At 31.0% G+C, this 21,439-nt stretch overlaps 2 protein-coding genes across 2 annotated transcripts; both read left to right on the top strand.

Moving 5' to 3' along the window:
* Positions 1 to 5,966: 5,966 nt before the first annotated feature.
* On the top strand, positions 5,967 to 15,479 carry LOC126844043 (activated CDC42 kinase 1). The gene is given in 12 exon segments (XM_050581897.1): positions 5,967 to 6,154; positions 9,195 to 9,319; positions 9,845 to 10,104; positions 10,170 to 10,361; positions 10,421 to 10,643; positions 10,709 to 11,011; positions 11,090 to 11,331; positions 11,402 to 11,865; positions 11,868 to 11,939; positions 12,217 to 12,923; positions 13,004 to 13,140; positions 14,113 to 15,479. Coding segments are annotated over 11 exon segments (2,799 nt in total). The 5' UTR covers positions 5,967 to 6,154; positions 9,195 to 9,217; the 3' UTR covers positions 14,210 to 15,479.
* A 1,212-nt stretch (positions 15,480 to 16,691) lies between these two features.
* Positions 16,692 to 21,195, top strand: LOC126844076 (probable transaldolase). The gene is made up of 8 exons (XM_050581933.1): positions 16,692 to 16,942; positions 18,902 to 19,025; positions 19,095 to 19,202; positions 19,281 to 19,412; positions 20,190 to 20,315; positions 20,380 to 20,516; positions 20,619 to 20,729; positions 20,801 to 21,195. Exons 1-8 carry the CDS (start codon positions 16,849 to 16,851, stop codon positions 20,968 to 20,970), a joined length of 1,002 nt encoding a protein of 333 aa, XP_050437890.1. The 5' UTR covers positions 16,692 to 16,848; the 3' UTR covers positions 20,971 to 21,195.
* Positions 21,196 to 21,439: the final 244 nt, after the last annotated feature.

Here is a 21,439-nt window from a genome sequence, read left to right as displayed (position 1 = left end):
TTAAAATTATTCTACAATTAATGTTAGCCACATAGGTAAGTATATCATTATAGTAGTATATATTTCTATATAGTTCAAAAACAATATTTGAAACAAAGGTAAATATTGTAGCATTATAAATAGTTTTTACTCAAGAGGCATAATATATTATATTAGGTAGAGTAAGCAGCTTACTAGGGCTGCAAATTTTGTAGTAATTTTTTATACTGTATTTAATTCATATACAAATAGGAGACAATTAATTATTTTATAATTATGAAAAATAGCCATAAAAAAATAGCTATAAATAATAGACGTATAATTTTTTTGATTTTTAGATATTATTATGGAAAAAAGTTGCACATTTCAGGGCTTGTCCTACGAGTTTGCTGAGAAAAATATGATTAAAAAAAGTTTACCCTTTCTAGGGAAAAGGATTTTTAAAAACATTTTTTTTGATTTTTCGAAGTATGTCGACATACTTTATCTAAAGAATATTCCATACAATTGGAATTTAAGAAATATTATACTATAAATTTGGGATTTAAGAAGTACCTTTAGTATATTAAATTCTAAAAAAAAAATATTTTTATATACCTACCACAGTTAAGAGTGGTATTTATAAAGATTTTTTAAAAATATCTTTTGAAATTTTAAAGATTTTTAAGAATAAACTAGGTTTACCCAAGGTATGTCCAACACAAATAACACACTAATACTTATTTAAATTCTAAATTTTGGCACTAAATCCGCTCAAACCTAGATCAAACTCAAGAGAATTTTGTCTGCAATCAGAACATACGGTAAAATTGCCCATTTGTGTGATTTAAATTGTCAAAATTTACAAAAAACCAAAATTTCGACCTAGCTCAAAAACTAGGAAAACTAGAAAAAATTGAAAAAATAGAAAAACTAGAAATCCTGAAAAAATTAAAAAACTAGAAAAACTAGAAATCCTGAAAAAATTGAAAAACTAGAAAAACTAGACATCCAGAAAAAATTGAAATCTAGAAAAACTAGAAAAACCTGAAAAACTTGAAAAAATTTGAAAAAATTGAAAAACTAGAAAAACTTGAAAAATAAGAAAAACTAGAAAAACTAGAAAAAATTGAAAAACTAGAAAAAACCTGAAAAACTAAAAAAACTTGAAAACCCTGAAAAACCTGAAAAACTAGAAAAAATTGAAAAATAAGAAAAACCTGAAAAAATTGAAAAACTAGAGAAACTTGAAAAATTTGAAAAACCTGAAAAACTAGAAAAAATGAAAAATAAGAAAAACTAGGAAAACTATAAAAACTAGAAAAACTAGAAAAATTGAAAAAATTGAAAAACTAGAAAAACTTGAAAAATAAGAAAAACTAGAAAAAACCTGAAAAACTAAAAAAACTTGAAAACCCTGAAAAACCTGAAAAACTAGAAAAAATTGAAAAACTAGAAAAACTTGAAAAATAAGAAAAACTAGAAAAAATTGAAAATATTGAAAAACTAGAAAAAATTGAAAAACTAGAAAAACCTGAAAATATTGAAAAACTAGAAAAAATTGAAAAACTAGAAAAATTAAATCTAGAAAAACTAGAAAAACCTGAAAAACCTGAAAAACTAGAAAAACTAGAAAAACTAGAAAAACTAGAAAAACTGGAAAAAATTGAAAAACTAGAAAAACTTGCTGGCCATGATGCGCTGAAACAAAGGGGAGAAAAAAAAAGAACAAAAAGGGGGGGACAAACTGACGCGGTCGCATCGCGACTCCGGTGGTGGGCGAGTGCTAATCACACTCGCCACCGCCGGATGGCGCCCACGCCCGCTTCACCTCTAGTATATTCCCCTTCCAATCTTCTTCGCCAACCTCACCGGACCTGACCATTTGGGTGCAAATCCGGCGTGAAATCTTTTATCGGCATTTGAAAGAGGGTGCGCCTTGTGATACACCCAATCGCCCACTTTGAATTTTGAGTTCTCAGGGGTTATTGGGGACCCTTCTGATTTCAGAAGATTCATGGCCACTCTTTCGCGGCTCCGACGCTCTTCGTCAAATTGTTCGATTGGGACAGTCGATTGAAGGTTTATGACCCAATCGCCCGGTCTTTTTCCTTCTCTACCAAGGACTAAAACCGACGGTGAGTAACCTGTCATCTCATTCGTTCTGTTCCGAATCGCGAAAAGTACCGACGATAGTTTCGTATCCCAAGAACGATGACTATCGTTCACTAAAAGTGTACGGAGTCCTTTTTTCAGTTCTTGGTTGCGACGCTCAGTGGGGTTGGCTCTTGGGTGATAAACTGGGGTCGTCCAACCCACCGCCCCCCATCGCTCGAGTGCTTTGAGCATTTCATTCGATGTGAATTGGGGGCCATTGTCACTGAGGCACACACGGGGATAGCCGTAGCGCGCAAAGAATTCGCGCTCGAGTGTTTGTGTGATAACTTTAGTAGTGGCGGACCCTAAGGGGTAAGCTTCGACCCATCTACTAAAGCAATTGGTGGCCACCAGTATGCATGTTTTGCCCCGTCCGGTTCTCGGATAAGGGCCCATGAGATCGATACTGGTGACCTCCCAGGGTTGTCGCGGTTTTCTAGTCGAAAGAGGGTCTTCCGCCTTGGCGTTAAGAGGCTTAGTGCACGCGCAAATGTGACAAGACTTGACATAAAGCCTAACTTGATTCTTTGGACCTCGCCAGTAAAACCGTTTTCGAACCGCCCTATAAGTCTCTTTCCACCCAGGATGGTTGGAAAGGTAGTGATCGTGATACTTCCAAATTACCTGTGGCGCATTAGAAGTGGGGATCACGATTGGTTTCAGTTCAATTCCATTTTACGTACCAATTCGCTTTCTTAGAAGGTCGTCAACTAAGAAGAAGTCCTTCGAGTTGGGGGTCGCTTGTCTAGTATTGTTTGCAGGGGAGTCATTGTTCACGGAATCTATGATAGATTTCACGGCCTGATCCCTTGTCTGCCAAGTTTTCAATAAAGACAAGTAGAAGGGTGTGTCGACAGAGTCTGTCGGTGAATCGGTAACGGTGAAAATGTTATCGGGGGTATCGCCTACATGCCTGGAGCGTGTCAGGGTCGGACACCTATAAGATTTTCATCGAGCGCCTCCTCATCTACGGGGGGGCCCGGAGTAGGATGTCTCGACAGCATGTCAGGCGCCTGGTTATGGGCCCCTGGGACATGTGTCGTGTGGAAGTCTAAATTACCCAGCTGGATTGCCCACCGGGTTAATTTAGCATTTTTGTCTTTGGCTCTGTGAAGCCATGTCAACGCGGAGTTATCGGTGTAGAGCTCGAATGGGCCCGACTCGAGATAAATTCTGAATTTATCGGTTGCCCAAATTATCGCTAAGCATTCGCGTTCGACCGCAGCGTATCGTTTCTGAGTATCGCTCAACTTTTTACTCGCGTAGGCGATGACTCTTCTTTCCTCCGGGCTGTCACCCCTTTGGAAGAGAATAGCACCAACGCCTATGTCGCTTGCATCAGTTTGCAGACAGAACGGGCGTTCGTAGTCGGGAGAAGATAACTTTGGGGAATGGTACAAAGCATTCTTTATTTGATTAAAGGCGTCTTGTTCTATCCTTTCCCATCGCCATTTTACCCCATGTCCTAATAGGCGGGTTAGAGGTTCAATCGTGTCGGAGTAGTTGTCGACAAATTGACTATACCAATTACATACGCCTAAGAACCTACGTAGATCTTTAACTTTCCGTGGTATCGGAAAGTCTCTGATCGCTGATAATTTCTCCGGTTGTTTTTGAATTCCCTCCGAACTAAGTGCCCCAAAAATGAAATTTCGGGAGTTCCTAATTTGCATTTCTTAGGATGACACGTTAGTCCATGACGTTCGAGCCGTTCGAGAACTTTCGAGAGATGGTCTAAGTGGTCGGGCAAGTTATTGGAAAATATTACTATATCATCCAAGTATACCTGAACGAATTCATCTAAATATCCTCTAAGTACCTCGTTCATTAATCTCACAAACGTCATAGGGGAATTCTTTAAGCCGAACGGAAGTACTCTGAACTGAAAGAGTCCTCTTCGCGTTCTGAATGCAGTGTATCTACGCGCACTTGGACTTAGGGAGACCTGCCAGTAGCCAGATTTTAAGTCCAAAACGCTAAATACTTTCGCCCCCCCCCCCATGTTTCTAATCATTTCGTTCAAATGCGGCATGGGGTAAGCGTCTGATTCGGTGACCTCGTTTAAACGCCTATCCTAACCTAACCAAACCTGACGCTTAATGTTGATTTTTGACACTCGTTGTTGATTTTTGACGCTCAATGTTGATTTTTGACGCTCGTTGTTGATTTTTGACGCTCAATGTTGATTTTTGTCGCTCGTTGTTGATTTTTGACGCTCAATGTTGATTTTTGACGCTCGTTGTTGTATGTCGCTCGTTGTTGATTTTTGACGCTCGTTGTTGATTTTTGACGCTCAATGTTGATTTTTGACGCTTGTTGTTGATTGACCGAGCGTTATAGGGTTACGTTAGGGGTATATTAGGGTTATGCAATATACATTAGGAGACATAACTATAATTGACGTTTTAACATAACACTATATACTTCCTTTAAGATGGCTAGCAATTTCTTTGTGTTCAATAAGTTTCTTTCGATTTTCTTGTAAAATTTTTAAAATTTTAAAGTTAAATCAACTTTAACAACAAATATAATTTTTTTAATATTTATATCAACAATATAATTATTAATTATAGAAACATTCAGATTCAGTAGAAGCTATAAACTTTAAATGTTGAATTGAACAAGCTGAAAGTATTTAACAATCATAAAGTTGCCTTATCACGATGACTAGCATAAAAACAAAACAGTGCATGGTAAGTGATTATCGCAATCAGTATTTTATATACTCTTTGAAATTTTTATTTGAACTGCTTCAAAATTCGTTTCTATAAAAAAAGTTGGCACCATTTTAGTAAGCTTTCGATTGGTATAATCAAATATAGGAAACCTCTTCCGGAACATTGTCAAAAATTGACATAACTGCCGCCAGTTCCGGTCGGCTGTCGGCCACTTTTTTATTGCTGGGTTGGGTTCGGCGGCCGAAAAACCCCAAGTGCCATTTTTTTAAGTTAAATAATATACTCTTACTGTTTTGTCGATAATTAGAATATATTTTAATTAATTAAGTCGATATCGTATAATAATAATCGTCGGTGTACGTGGATATATGGACTGCCCCTTAGAATATTTAGTGTATTGGCAACACAACATACATCAACGCCATGACACTTTCTGTTATCAAATATTGCTGGCTCGTTTATGGCTAACTTCATACTCGTTATAATTTTACGTGTATAGTGAATACACGATTAATTAGAGAATTGATAAAGATCTAACTACAATTTGCAATAATGATAAGAACTTAACTAATGCTTTTGATATTAAAATACGAAATTTCTCTTGGCGGGTTTTTGGTAAAATCGATGTTGGTACTATCTGTAATATTACACATTTTATAGGTTATGTAACATTTATTTCTTATATCACGTTATCATTTTTTGGAAGAAATACTCCCAACTCGCAGAAGGGTTCACTCGATTTTGTCTTCCATGGCTGGCCTTCATTCCGGCACCCCCACCATTACCCGTCGAATGGCTATCTTGGTGTATCCTAAACCGATATTCTGTTTACTTTGATATACCAATTACCAGCAGGCAGCAGTTACTCTTCACCTGCTTGCAGCCTGCAACGGCAGCTACTGCAAAGTGGGATAGTGCAATACCTTCCTGTATGTATTCTCAGGGACATCCGTATCTACACACACTGGCTATTGTGATGTTTTACAATTTTTTCCTGTTAAACAGAGCAAATCCCAACCTTTTTGATCCGGTATTGCAGAAAATCGTCTTGTCCAGCAAAGATGCCTGATAACGGCGTATACGCAATATTATACTGATAATTGGTACGTAGTAAATATTTAATTAACAGCGATTGTATCGTTTAGTAGAGATTGTTATTATCATATAAGGAGTTTATTATTTGATACGGTAACTAAACTTGATATTGCGTTTGTTGGGACTGTTGCTATTACGATTTGAAATAAAATTATTAAGCCTTAGATGTGTGTCATTTGTTGTGCTATCATCTAGGATAATAATTACGCAATTGGCTTACAAGAAATATTATCGACGAGTTCACAGAAATTACGTTGTGACTTGTGGTTAGCGATTTTATCATACTTTCAATAATAAAAATAATAATAATAATAATAAAAATACTCGTTACTATTTTCTAAATGTTGCTGAATCGTATATTTTATAGTTATTAGTTAAGATTTTTAAATATTGCCATCAGGTGTGAAGGCGAGGATTTATGACCCTTTTAACCCTTAAATTCTTGAATTTAGTTAGATGATATACATCACTTATGACATTTATACTTAAGTAATATAAAATAAATACTTTTTTCCCAGCTATTACTTATTTTAAAAACAGGTATAGTAATACTTAGTAGGTAGAACCTAAGTTTGGAATAATTTCCAGTCAAAATATATGAAGGGCACAAGGGAAGAAGGGTAGTCCATGTATGAACCTTTTAGAGTATAGTAAAAACAAAGTTTGTGAATTCCTCTCCCTCTTACATAAGATCAAAAAAAATCACATCAATTGCTATTTTACTAAAAAAATGTATTTATTTAAACATCTATTGACATGAATAAAAAAAATTAATGGCATATATTGAAAACCCTTCTTTCCCTGTGCCCTTCATATATTATTTGGAAAGAATAAAAATATGTTTTTACTAGTTCAGAAGTATGTTTTTTTAAATTATTTTTTATACTTTAACATTATTTTATTTGGTAAAATTGTATTAAGCTTGTGTATTATCATTGAATTATTGACTTGTGGGAGGATCTTATATAATATAGGCTATATTTGTTATCTTAAAATACATTTTAATAGAATACTGAATAATTATTAATCATCATTATCTTTAATTTTTATTTTTCAATTTATATATATATTTTTTATGCCTTCATAATGACACGATTATTACAAAATGTAAATGCTACAAACAAATAATTACTAAATCTCTACTTAACAAAAATTATTATAATAGGCTTAGGCTTTAAATTTTACATGACTATTTTGTGTCTCCTAAACCAGCGGTTCCTAAACTTGTACAGCTACCGCGCCCTTAGAAAATAGTTTATGTCTGGCAGAACCCCAACTAACTAAACAATAGTCGGGGAAAAGTGGTGAGTTGTCGATGAAATTGTTAATGATTATTTTTGTGTTATAACGTATTACGTATAATATTACGTTTGATTTTTAAAAAATAAGTTGAAAATTAAAAACTTTGATTTTCAACTAACTATAATAAGCAAGAACTCAAATACCTTTAACACTTTAATGTTTCTAATGTGAAGAATAGAACTGTTATATGGTTTTACTTACAGTGTTTTATTGTGACACTTAAATACTCTGGAAGTGCGTCCAATCTATTTTAACACTTGTTTTTGATGTAAGAATATGTGGAAAAACAAACCTTGCTACGATAGATTGTAAAGATATTAGGAGTTATGATTCAATAAGGTGGTACACCGTTATCAAGAAATAATTGCTTATTTTTTTAGATATATGTATTTTTTCAAGTATTGTGATATTTTAAAGTCGTAACACTGAAATAAAAATGTTTTTAAAATATAGGCTCTTTCAGTTCTGTGTGTAAACATTTTAAAAGCTTTCTCTTTGGATTATGCCAATTTTGTTCACACATCATCTTTGGTAGCTTCCGAAGATGCTATGGCAATATCTTTAATCAAAAATATTAAATGAAAAATCATGAATTATTCAAAAACACATTTTAAATCTAGTTTTTGCTTATAAAATATTGGTTGTTGTTTGTTTCATATATTTAGTATCATTTTAGGTATAATTTTATATATTCTTTTATTTTTATATTCTACATAAATAGTAAATTTATCATTACTTTAGTCAAAAAAAATTATTTTTCTTATTATGCTGAAATAAAAATAATATTTTATATTATGCATAATGTACAGTTTTTTTATATTTAATATTATACCGTGGAGTAGGTGAACTAATTTACCATTTTTGTAATTAAATATATGAATTTTTTTAATTAATTACTTAATTAATAATTAAAGAATTTTAGTATTACCTAGTGATTTTATACAGAGTGAGATATTGAGTAAAATAATCACTCAATATCTCACTGGGCTTAAGTAATAATAATTTTTTTTTCCAGTTTTTATTTAATGTGATCTAAATTTTCTACAAATTTTTATGTTTCTACCTCCCTCCCAAATTAGTTATTTTGATAGCAACTTTTGAAACTTAAATGGTAATGTAAACATTTTATTAACTTTTTAAATTGAGAATAATGTACTAAATATTTTGACTGGTTGATAACCAGTTTTGGATAACTTTTTTTGAAGTTATTGAAGTTTAAAGTTTAGGGCAGGAGGAAAAGTGGAGTGTAGTATAATTTTTATCTGCACGCACTTCCCCTCCCGTCCTAACTTTTAAACTTTAATAACTTAAAAATAGTGGTTCAAAACTATTAAGGTAAATTATTCTTTATTTGAAAAGTTAATAAAATATAACCCTGTATTGTAAAACTATTAGTATGTACACTTTTTTTACTCGCTTATTTAATTATTTAATCTGTTTGTAACTAGAAATCTTATATTATATTAAATTATTACCAATGATCATGTATCATAAGCTGGTTCATCAGTTTTTTAACGTAATCTTTAGTATTACAATTAATATTTATTGCTTTTTAATTAGATTTATGTTAGATTTTATTTAAATTTATTTCTTTTGAGTATGATACTTATAATTGTTTTTCTGTTAACACGTGTGTTTGCACTCATACGTCAACATTCTTTTCTATTAGGTATGGTCCACTTATTTTTGCAGTGGCGTGACAGGTTTTTCATTACTGTAATACTTTTTGTATTCTTTTCTCTTGACAGTTTTTCTCTACAAACATAATATAATGTGAATAGAACTTTGTGTGTTCTATTCATGGTGAGTGCTATTGGTGTTAAAATGCTAAATGTTTTTTTATTATTATCATTGTTATTGTATAAGGCTACATAATAGGTACTATAGAATGGTTCAACTACATCAGTACTTCGATATACTACTAGGACTATTCTAATTTTGTTGTTAAAACACCAGACTTACTACAATGCGCATAACATGTTTTTTTTATTTTTGGATCTAAAGAATGTTAGGTGCTGCAATTGAAAATGGCATTATCTGACGATTGTGACAACAAAGAATGGCTACATAGTCTATTACTAGACGTCCAGCTTGAACATTTCATGACACGGATTATAGACGAACTTCAAGTAAGTAGTTTTTTCTATTATTTTTGGTTCAAGTGTTTTTCTATCTAAAAGATGTTTTTTTTTTTTGTTAAAGCCCAGCAAATGTTTGATATTTACCCAAATATATAGGTTTGATAGGGTTTACGCATCTCGGTTAAAAATAACTGGGTTGGGCTTTTTTAAAAAAATCATCAACTCTGTCACTTTGGCCAGATAAATGTAATTATGTACATTGTCAGTGTTTGACTTTATTAAAAAAACCCATAAAACCATGAAAAACTAAACCAACAACAAAATATTTTTGTCCAAAGTGCTGATTAAAAAAATATGTCACTTTAATACTAAAGCATATGCATGTTTACACAAAGTAATAATTTCATTTGATAATTGACAAAAAACTATATAGGTATTTTGAAATATTATTCATAAAACAAAACTTGTAAATTATAATAGAACTTTACCCAATAAATTATATTTATCAGAGTATATCTACTAGATTATTAGGCAATTTTTCATTAAATAATAATAATTTTTGTATGTTTTTAGATTACACGATTATCACATTTTGAGTATGTAAAACCGGAAGATTTAGAAAATATTGGGATTAGCAAACCAGCTGCTCGAAGATTGTTAGAAGCTGTTAAAAAACGTAAAAGCACTGAACGCCGTAATAAAATCCTATCGCTTTTGGGTGGGACTCAAGCTAATAAACATTCAAATGGAACACTAAAAAAAAATTCAATTTCCAATCAACCTATATCTCCAGCGCTGTCTTTAACTTGTTTGATTCTAGAAAGAGATGTCAAGTAATTTCTTCAAATACTTGAAATTTAGTTGAATAAAATAATAAATTTGATTAAAACTGTATTAGATTGGCTGAAAAAATAGGTGATGGATCATTTGGTGTTGTCAGCCGAGGCGAGTGGACCACGTCCACCGGTCGTGCCCTTCCAGTTGCTGTAAAAATGCTAAAACAAGATGTACCATCGATGCCACAGATGTTTGAAGATTTTGTTAAAGAAGTTGAAGCCATGCACACATTAGATCATTTGAATCTTATCAAGTAAGTTTAATACAACTTTTTTTTTTAATAATAAAGTTAATATAAATTTTAAATTATAGACTGTATGGAATTGTTTTAACGCAACCAATGATGATGGTAACAGAGTTAGCTCCGTTAGGCAGTCTTCGAGATTATTTAAGAAAACAGTGTGGCCGTGTTATGATAACCGTACTTTGGGAGTACGCTCTTCAAGTAGCTACAGGCATGGAGTATCTTGAAAACAAACGTTGCATTCATCGAGATTTAGCTTGCCGTAACATACTATTAACTACGGCCAATCAGGTATTAATTTTTATAATCAAACTAGTTTTTTTGTTATTTACTCATTATTTAAAATTTCTGTTAAGGTAAAAATTGGTGATTTTGGATTGATGCGTCTGTTACCTATGGAAGAAGATTGTTATGTGATGACTGAACGACGTCGTGTACCATTTCCTTGGTGTGCACCGGAAAGTTTACGTACTCGCCAATTCTCACATGCGTCTGATACATGGATGTATGGTGTTGCGCTTTGGGAAATGTTCACTTTTGGTGAAGAACCTTGGGCCGGTCTTGATGCTACTCAAGTTCTTACAAAACTTGTCCGTGAAAAACAGCGACTCGAACAGCCAGAAGCTTGTCCGATCAATTTGTACAGATTAATGCAACAAGTCAGTATAATAATTTGGTTGTATAAATTACCAATTAAACTTGATTTATTTAAATAAATGAAATTTTTTGTACTGCAGTGTTGGAACATAGATCCTGGAGAACGGCCGACTTTTAGTGACTTAAGGAGCTATCTAAAATCACGATCGCCGAGTATTATGAAAGTGACTTCAAATTTACCAGTTGCTGAAGGCTCGGGTGATGATTCAAACCGTTTAGATGTAGAAGTCGATGATAGAATTGTAGTAATTGATGGACAACCTGATCATTTTTGGTGGAAAGGACAAAATGTAAAATCATTTAAAATTGGAAAATTTCCTAGGTATGTTTCAAGTAAAAAGTGTGCAACAAATGCACTTTTTTGTAACTATACATATGCTTGATTTTTGCAGACGAGCTGTCGATCCAATGAGGCCTAAAGCATCCGATGATATCAGCAAACCTCTTCGTAATTCATTCATACACACTGGCCATCATGGAGATGCTAGTGGCAATAACTGGGGTTTCCACGATAAAATCGATCAAGTGTATTTAAACAATCCGATGGACCCACCTGACTTGATAGGAACTCCAACAGTCGTGGAACCAGGTCCGCCTATACTACCGAGTCGAAAAAAATCTAGTCCAAAAAATACGACTGATGTAATAGAAAAGAATTTAAGGGCCAAGGCAGAAAAGTCCAAGAATACAGTTCTTACATCTATACTGCCTTGTAATAAGCAATTTAATTATTCAAAACTTACGGATGGGAGGAAACGACAATTGAGACCTGCTCCAGGTAGACCTCCAGGCCCATTTCCTAAACTGCCAAACAGTGAACAAATTCTACTGGATTTGGACGGATGTACTCCCCCCCAGTACACAATAACTTAAGCAGTTCCGTCAATTCAAATATATCTCTTTTAGACCAGCCAATTGATGTTGCAGAACGTAATATTTTTCATATATTTTATTTCATTAAACCAGTGGTGAATTGTAGGGTATACTCTTTGTGTACTAACTGCCTACTATTCAATATATGCCTGTAAATTTAAATAACAAAAATTGTGGAATCTAATTGTAGTTACATAATTTTTGTTATTAGTAGTACTTGCATACACAGAAAATTAGGAGGTGGGTTCACAAAGCGTACAGACTTAGGATTACACCACTGCATACAAACAAAGAGTTATCAGCTTTTGATTGTTTTTTATTTTTATTCTTACAGTTGTGAATTCACCAGACACATACAATTATCATCATACCTATATGAATATTAACGGATTGAATCTAGCCGAACAGTCATCTGATCCGTTCGATACTTCAGTTTTTAATACCCAACCAACAGCTGATGTTCATGAGACGCTTCCTTGTTCTAGTGAACCGATCTTGCAACCTATAGCAGATACAAATAGCTCATCTAAACTGGATCTTAACTTCATAGTGGAACTGGAGAAACATTTAGGACAAAGAGAAGCCCAAGCAAATACCAACGGACAAATTTTATTAGCCCCTCCTAGTTCTGTACCTAAGAAATTAAACACAGAGCGATCAAATGCTGCTATTCCTCGACCTACCAGTACGATAAATCAATATTCAACTAGTTTGGCAAGTTCAAGCAATTACTTAGCTAGCGTAAACGATGTAGCTGAATTTGTGCCAAAGTACACACAAGATTCGAGATATGCAGAAAATCTCAACGTAACTGAAAATATATTTAAAGAAATGTGGATTGGTGACATTCCTGGAGGAGGAAAAGTTAAAAATTCTGATGTATCTAAAAACTATTATAAAAATACTTTGTATTCCGATTCGAAGACTGAAAATCTTGGGATATCATCCAATTACAACTCGCCATATTATAGTCCAGTCGACATGTCAAGGTATTACAGCCCGACACCAAATATTTACCAAAGTGTTCCTGAACCGAATTCGGTAGGTTTTTAATTACTTCTATGATTTTTAAATAATGCATTAATCGTTTTAACAAAACTAACTTGAGGGATTCTTTTCAGTCTGAATCCTCTGTTTTCCAACTTTGTACGTATTTTAATAACACGGTAACTGAAGACGAATGTTTGGATGCGTTAGAGGCAACATCGTGGGACTTTTGGGAGAGTGTAAAATATTTAAAAATCAACAACCTCCTAAGGTTAGTGAACTAAAATTTTTTAAAAATTTAATTTATTCACATGCCCCTAATAATAAATTTTGCGTCCACTGTGGATCTTTTTACAATGAATGTGTGTACATTTAATCTGAAAGATAGGACAATTTATTAGACATTCTAAAATCTAATGCTTCATTTATGTTATTATTTTGTTTTATTCACATAACACACATTTGTATTTATTAATTATCAATTTATACAATATAATTAATAAATAATCATTATTCTAAGGCTGTGAATTTAATGCATTAAAAACAGTCAAAAATGCATGTATTTATGCATTACAAAAATTTGAGTGAAATAAATACCTAAAAAAAAACAATTTGAGTACATAATTTTGCGTTTAAAATAATGTTATCATACTTTATTAAAATTATGACTTTTAAAATAGAATGTGATAGTAACAACAATCTATAAAAAAAAATGATCTACAATGTTTATTCCAAGACCTGTTGGTGTTCAATGCACCTATGTAAAAATCAGAAAAAAATTCTTAAACCTAATGATTTAATAAAAATATGCAATGTATTATGCACTTAGGTTCAAGTAAGCTAAATAAAATTTCGTTGACACTTTCGTAGAAGTATAAAGCAAATTTTGACTGAAAAAAATCTTTCTATGGAGTAGCACTAAAAACATGCGAAAATATTAAATTCACAGCCCTGATAATAACTAAACTAGAACGTTAGGTAAATCAATAAATATATCGACAGTTAAAAGGAAAAAAGGATACAACATTTTGGAAACTTTACAGCTTACAGAAGAGTTGGGTGTTTTTAATTTCAGCCGCGTTATTTAATAGTGTTTACAACAAATCTAAATAATATCTACCTAATCGACTATTGACTACTGTTAGGTAACGTAAAATGTGTAATGCTTACGTCTTTATTCCTTTTAGCCGTCAATATAACATAACGAATCAGTAACAATATTTATGCCTGTGACTTTTTATAGGTTAGGAATGGCATCTCGAGAAGCTTGTATAACAGCTCTAAACAACTGTAATTGGAATGTTGAAGAGGCAGCTTCTACTTTATGTGATGCAGTATGATCCTAATCCTATTTTATAAGAAAAGGTTTTTCCAAAATATTATATTTTCCCTTAAAAACAGTAGATACAAAGATTTGTTTGTATTGTTTTGAATATAAGTATTAAATATACCTGTGATATAATAGTATAACCGTTCCGATATTGTTTAAAAGTAATGGTCAATAATAATTTTAGTAAAAGTAATCTGTAATAACATTGCAGTTTTAGGCAAAAAAAAAATCAAAATCTTAATATTATAAACATTTTAACTTGCATCTCCCTTCCATTAATAATTATTTTTCATATTATTTGTTTACATTAAACTTCCATTTAATTATTTCTTTCTGCATTTAAATTATTATCTTCTTTTTTTATTATATTAAAATGTTATTGGTTAACTTAAATTTTTTGACACTTTTTTACTCTATAATTTGTATACAAATTTCTCAACCAATAATTGAACAAATACTCGTTTGTGACATTGTTTTCTTATTTATAAATAGACTGTTAAAATATTAATTATGTCAGTTTTTCATTGATTCGCTTGTAAGTTGTTTTCTATTATATGTTAATTTTGTAGTATTGCGAACAATAAGTAACACAGCCGCCCTTTTATTAGTATATTTAGTTTATTTCTATCACATGTTATTTTCCATCATTAATATTGATAAAAACATGAACAATTTACCACTCCTACTCGATTATAAGATTTAAGTGTTTATTATAATATTATAGTTGTAAGGATTGTCTATTATGTAAGCTCTGTTCTTTTAAATACTATAAGAGATTTTTTTATAATTTCTGTAGTTTTCTTAAACACTATGTGTTTGCATGGGGATCAAAAGACATTAGCAGTGGTACTCTTTCTGCCAATAAGCAATTTTTGTTTTATGTATACACATTATGCATACATAGAAAAGTGACGGCACCTACAAAATGCATACCCAATGACGCTAATGCTTAAAGTTAATTTCCCAAAATATATACCCTTAAATATGTTCAGAGTTTTTTTGTTTTCTTACCAAATGTAATACCAGTATTGTATTCCTTTAGTATAGAAATTACAGTATCAATTGCCTACTTGACTGGTAAATCAATAGCTTTTAAGTATTAACGATAACAGCGTATTTATTTAGTGTTATTGTTATGAATGAGGTCTGAGGACACTCGTGATTATTTTGTCCGTTCATATGGTATAGAACAATATTATGTTGTAACAAAAATTATACATTTTATACCTACATACCAGTAAGATTAAATATTGTAAATAATTAAATATTAAAGACATCTAGTGTTAAATATTATATTATGTATCTATACTAATAAAATAATGATATATAATTCAGATATTTTTTTTTTAAATAATTTTTAACCCTGTTCAATTTGTTTTTTTATCTTAGGGCGTATTGACCGGGAGAGGCCAAGTTTGGTCCCCCACTCCGTCCCCCTTTCTGTTCCATTACTTTTTACTTATTACTTCACGTGATATTTTGTTCTTTTCAATCAAAACAATATTTTCTGTTCTACAACAACTTTATTCGAGTTTTTTTTTATAAAAAGATCACTTTTCATCTTAAAGTGTTGCAGAATTATAAATTATAACTGTTAATAATATAAAGATGGTTAACTATATAGTTTATGGTTTATCATAAAAATAACAGGTAAAACACGAAATTCTCATAGAGTGTAATACATTTTTTTTAGTATTCTATAAAGTAAAAAATATTAATGTTTTCTAAAATGTTATTTAACGCCTTTTTGGTTTACGACGTTTCGGCACCTTCCTTGTTATAGTTTTGCTTTTGTATGTAATCTGTTCGATTCCTCAATCACCGACCGCCTTCTTTCTAATGGAGATCTTCGAGTAATCGCTAATGGCTTGTAATGTTTTAGCGTGAATTTATTAATGTATAGACTATAGATAATGAATATAATATATAAACGTATCGTCGTTGCCGTGGAAAAAACCTCTTATGTGCCAATTTTACGATTTTGAGGTTTTGGTATCCCTGGATACAGAAAAAAATTAGCTATCATATCGCACATGGGAGTTTTTTTCGCGGCAACGACGGTATGATAAACTAGCAAAGTTCTTTGAAAGTTACCTCTTAAGGAATCAAACATTTGGATATATTAAAATTAAATGTTTTTAGATTTTTTTTTTTTTTTATATCCGGACCAAGTTTTGAAACACTGTGCCGGTTCATGCAGATATTTTATGGGTGTGTGATGTATTTTAAGAGAAACGGAAAGGACTATTTATTATGGGGCAAAGGATAGGCAATATTTGACAAAAACTAATTTGTTATCTGTTAGCCATTACAAATATGCTGACTAGCTGGAGCGAGACGCTAGTCTCTAACTGTATTCGACAAAAAAAAACACTAAAGTAAACTATACAACGATTGCCCTCGACGGTCGAGTTTGAACAGGCTAAGGTTGGCAACCGTGTGCGGGCCAGTTCAGAGTTCGGACGGAGGTTATGTTCATTTCGATTTTCGAATAGGTATCCCGTATCACTTATCAAGTCAAACTTCAAAGACATCGGTCGACCTTGTCTAGTGCAGTCAACACCGTGTGCTGTCGATTGTCCAAAAACCGTTTGTACGTCAACCATTTGAGTGTTGTTTTTTGCCGTTTTCCACGTACTGAGAATCAAAATGACTGAACCATCGCCGAAAAAATTGAAATCTTCATGTTTAACTCAATTGAAAAACTTCACAGTGGTCGTAGCCGACACCGGTGATTTTGAAAGTAAGAATATTATAATACTTTTCATGTGTCTTGAGTATTTGTAATACCTAGGTAGTTGAACTTACTACTGCTATACCCAAGTTCTTAGCTAATTTTTTTTTTTAATTCAAGTTTTTTCCTATCGACATTTCTTTAATTGTTACATATATGTTTTTTATTTTTCGAAATTATTATAATTTTTATTGTACCTTAGCTACATCCTTTCACTTTCAAGTTGTGAAAATTGCTTCAGGCATGAACTCTGTAACCTAGATTTGTTCATTTTGCCTGACATAAATTAATCATATAGTATATTTTACTCAGTAATCATAATTGATATGAGTCAATAAGTACAGTACACAGGTAGCCCATTAACCATTTAATTAAAAAAAACTAGTTTTGAAAATGTTTGGCCTTTAATACTGTGGGCCTGTTATACCTGATTTCTGCTAGGTAGTTGTCCTTCAATGTTTATCATTGGACATTGATGTGTTCAGTGTTGCATGTTCTCAGAAAATATGTTTATAATGTGTAAACAATTACAATCATTAATTAAAGCATATATTATGTATAATACAGTATTGTCTGTATGAATTATGTATAATATAAATAATAACAGTTGTGAGACAATATTGTTCATTGCTAGGTAGAGGTAATTGAATTATGTATATTCATAGTATTTTTGTTTTACCATTATATGTGTTATGGTGTCATCATTTAATTAATTAGTAAAGACACTAATTAAAAACACTTTTATCATTATACCTAGTTCGCCATTAAACAACTTATTAATCAAATACCTTGGTAATTACAGTTATGTGCTAAAGTACACAAAACTGCCTCTATAAATGATAAGAGATATGCTTTCGTGTCCTGGACTATAGTTGTGATTTTAAATATTTGAAACTCAAATTATTTCCAAACTTAAATAGTCCAAAACAAAATTCATAATACCAAACGAATGTAGTAAAATATTAATTGTTTAATTATGTATTATGTAAACAACTAAAATCGACTTAACAAAAAATACATTTATTTAAACACACGCTCAACTGTATGATTTAAAAATAATTGTTGATGGAAAATTATTTTCAAACCCAATATTGAAAGAATGGAGTCTTTTTTCCCAAATATTCGACCATTTTTCATTTCCCATCTAGTCTAATAGTACTTGACAGGATTTACACAATTTTCCTAAAGCTAAAAGTAATAATTACTAATTGTGATAAACATGTTTTAGATAAAATACAACTCTATAACATATAGGCCGATGGATTTAATCATGTAGTCTTTATAGTTTTAACACAAGATATAACTTATAAATGTTTTTTCTTTATGCATTGTACTTTATACAATGGTTATCTTGTAATTCAGTTCAATCTTGGTATCATAATTAATAAAAAACACAATAACTAGTATAAAAATAATTAATTCATTATTGATGTTAATTTAAAACTGGTTATTTTAAACCAAAAAAAAAAAATGACTTAATTAATTAAATAATTGTGTCATTAAGAAAAACTTTTATTGAAAATTGTAATGGAACAAAAGCACTTTGAATTCAAAATACTTGTAAAATGGTTTAAAATTGATTGCTTCAAAAACTAACTGATGAATTCATTATCATTTGTATAGAAATTACACAAAAAATATAGTTGAAATAATAAATAAATATTCTATTGTTTATTTAGGACAAAATATATGTTTAACTATACTACTACATTTAAAAAAGCAGTAACTGAAAAAATAAAAAAAATGTTAAGTATGCTAAAATAGTAGGTAATAAGTAAACGAATATTATAATTGATTTGTTTTTAATAATTAATTATTTTCTTTGCGCCATAAGTGAAATAAAATAATTTTGGGTCTTCAGACACAAAAAAAATTAAAATAAATTATTTTAAAATCAATAGCTGTACATCTAAGCTAAATGAATTGTTGTACATTTCATATTAAACCAATTGTTTGTTTGTTTTTCAGCAATGAAGAAATATAAGCCAACCGATGCTACTACAAACCCAAGTTTAATTCTTGCAGCTGCAAAAATGCCACAGTACAAAGATTTAATATCTAAAGCCCTTAAATTTGGAATCGCTAATGGAGAGTGAGTATATTTTAATTTGTAAACAGTTTAAACACATTTGTGGTGAAATAAAATTGATAATTGTATTAGAACAATAAAGGAACAAACCGAAGAAGCAATGGATCAACTGGTTGTTTTGTTTGGAACGGAAATATTGTCACTAATTCCAGGACGAGTTTCTACAGAAGTCGACGCAAGGTAATTATTTTTAAATAAGTAGCATACCTACTAACTAAAACTGTACCTTAACTTTGGACGGTTATGATTTTTGTGTAGGTTGTCGTTCAACAAAGATGCTAGTATCGCCAAAGCTATCAAGTATATAAAGATGTATGAAAAAGCTGGTATTAGCAAAGACCGCATTCTTATAAAATTAGCATCCACTTGGGAAGGTATACAAGCAGCCAAGTTAGTATCACCTATCCATTAATTATGCATAGTTAATTACAACATTTTTAAGTGATGTGGTCATAGTGCTTGGAAGGAATGTATTCCATGGAACTCTATTCATTGATTTTGTTCAATCTGCAGGAACATAAACAATTTTTACCTTCCTTCCTTTATTAAATATGTCATTTTTAGAATTAAGAGAAAAAGTTTTTAGTTGAAGTTTCAAAATTTACCATATGTACTAGTAATTACTTAAGTAAAACACTTATAGGTACATTTTTATTTTTTATTTATTAATAAATTATTATTTTGTCCCCTGTGAAGAAAATTAGGTGTTTATAGAGTCAATACTATATTAAAATTTAATGCAAACAATATACAAATTTAACTATGTTTTTTATTTTAATTTACTTCACATTTAAACAACATTTATTTAAAACATTTTAAATGGACCTTCCACATATGAAATAATTAAAAATAAAGTATAAATGTATAAATTAACTTGTATGAAATAAAGAAATTAAAAAATTGAAAAACAAAACAACAGTACCTAATTAAACAAATGATTATTATAAAACTATATTAATCAAATTTAAAAATTTTGAAGAACAAAAAATAGTCCTCATTTAGGAACGAGGAAAGGAACTAGTTCCTTGAACTGGCACAAGAAAAGATTTAGTTCCTTTTTAACAAATTGAATGTGAACTAGTTCCTTTTTTAAATTAATTTTCCAAGCACTGCATAGTAGGGTATACACTTATGATTACATAACTGAATATAATTGATTACTTTCAGAGTTTTGGAGCAAGAATATGGGATTCATTGTAATTTAACTTTGTTGTTCTCGATATACCAAGCGATTGCGTGTGCTGAAGCCGGTGTTACTTTAATATCTCCATTTGTTGGACGTATTTTGGATTGGTAAGTTTAAAAAAATTAAAAACAATACTAAAGTATAGTATAATTTGTGTTTGTATCATTCCAGGCATGTCGCAAACACCGACAAGAAAAGTTTTGAACCCTTAAAAGACCCGGGTGTCGTTTCGGTTACTAATATTTACAATTACTTTAAGAAGTTCAACTATCAGACGGTCGTAATGGGAGCATCTTTCCGTAACACTGGTAATAAATTACAATTTGATCATTATCATTTTTTTGAATTATTATTGAAACTTAATAAATAAAAAACAAACCGCTGTAATAATATGATATTTATTTTTTTAGGAGAAATTAAAGCGCTGGCCGGTTGTGATCTGTTGACTATTAGTCCGAAGCTGTTAGAAGAATTGGACAACACAAATGAACCGCTGACAGAATACTTGTCTGTTAAAAATGGTTGGTATACATTGTTATTGTTCTTTTAGTTTTTAAAATTGTATTATTAATTGTTAATTTATTGGCTAAAGGTAAAGCTGCTGACTTGGAAAAAGTTGACTTGGACGAAGCAAAATTCCGTTGGGAAATGAATGAAGACAAAATGGCAAATGACAAATTGTCCGAAGGCATAAGAAATTTTGCTGCCGATTCTCGTAAACTAGAGAAAATACTTGTGGATATGTTAAAGGAAATCAAGTAAATACATTGGCCTAAATTGGTTAAAGATTTTATTTCATGGGATCAAATAGTTTTTAAAAATGATTTATGTTAGTTAAATTTTTATAAAAAATAATATTGTTGTAAGGTAAAATTATATTTTAAATTTTGTTACAAATTTGTTATTTTGTTACCGAAATTAATTATACTGTGATAAATGTTCAGTTGGTAGTTCCGATAAAAACATTTTATTCATTTTCAAAATTCAGTTGCTTGTTTTGTTTTTTCCCCATTATGGTAAATTTAAATTTCATTCAAGTTCAACTACTAGTTGTTTTAAAAACATATATATGCGTGTAAAATAGTACATGCTTACAAATATATTTGAAATTTCTAGTATTTTGTGTTTTAAAGTTGTATAACAGCTGCATAAAATCCTACTAGCTATTTTTAAGGTAAATAAAAACATAAAACTGTAGTCTGTAACAATATAAATAAATATTGTCATCATT

This window comes from Adelges cooleyi, unplaced genomic scaffold, assembly GCF_023614345.1.
Source record: "Adelges cooleyi isolate 19-005CV unplaced genomic scaffold, UGA_ACOO_1.1 ACOO_flye_CR_arks_rails_tigmint_CR_PRNA_108, whole genome shotgun sequence".
NCBI classification, from domain to species: Eukaryota; Metazoa; Arthropoda; class Insecta; order Hemiptera; family Adelgidae; genus Adelges; species Adelges cooleyi.
Note: the sequence above shows the minus strand (reverse complement) of the source record. Positions and strands in the feature narration are given on the sequence as shown.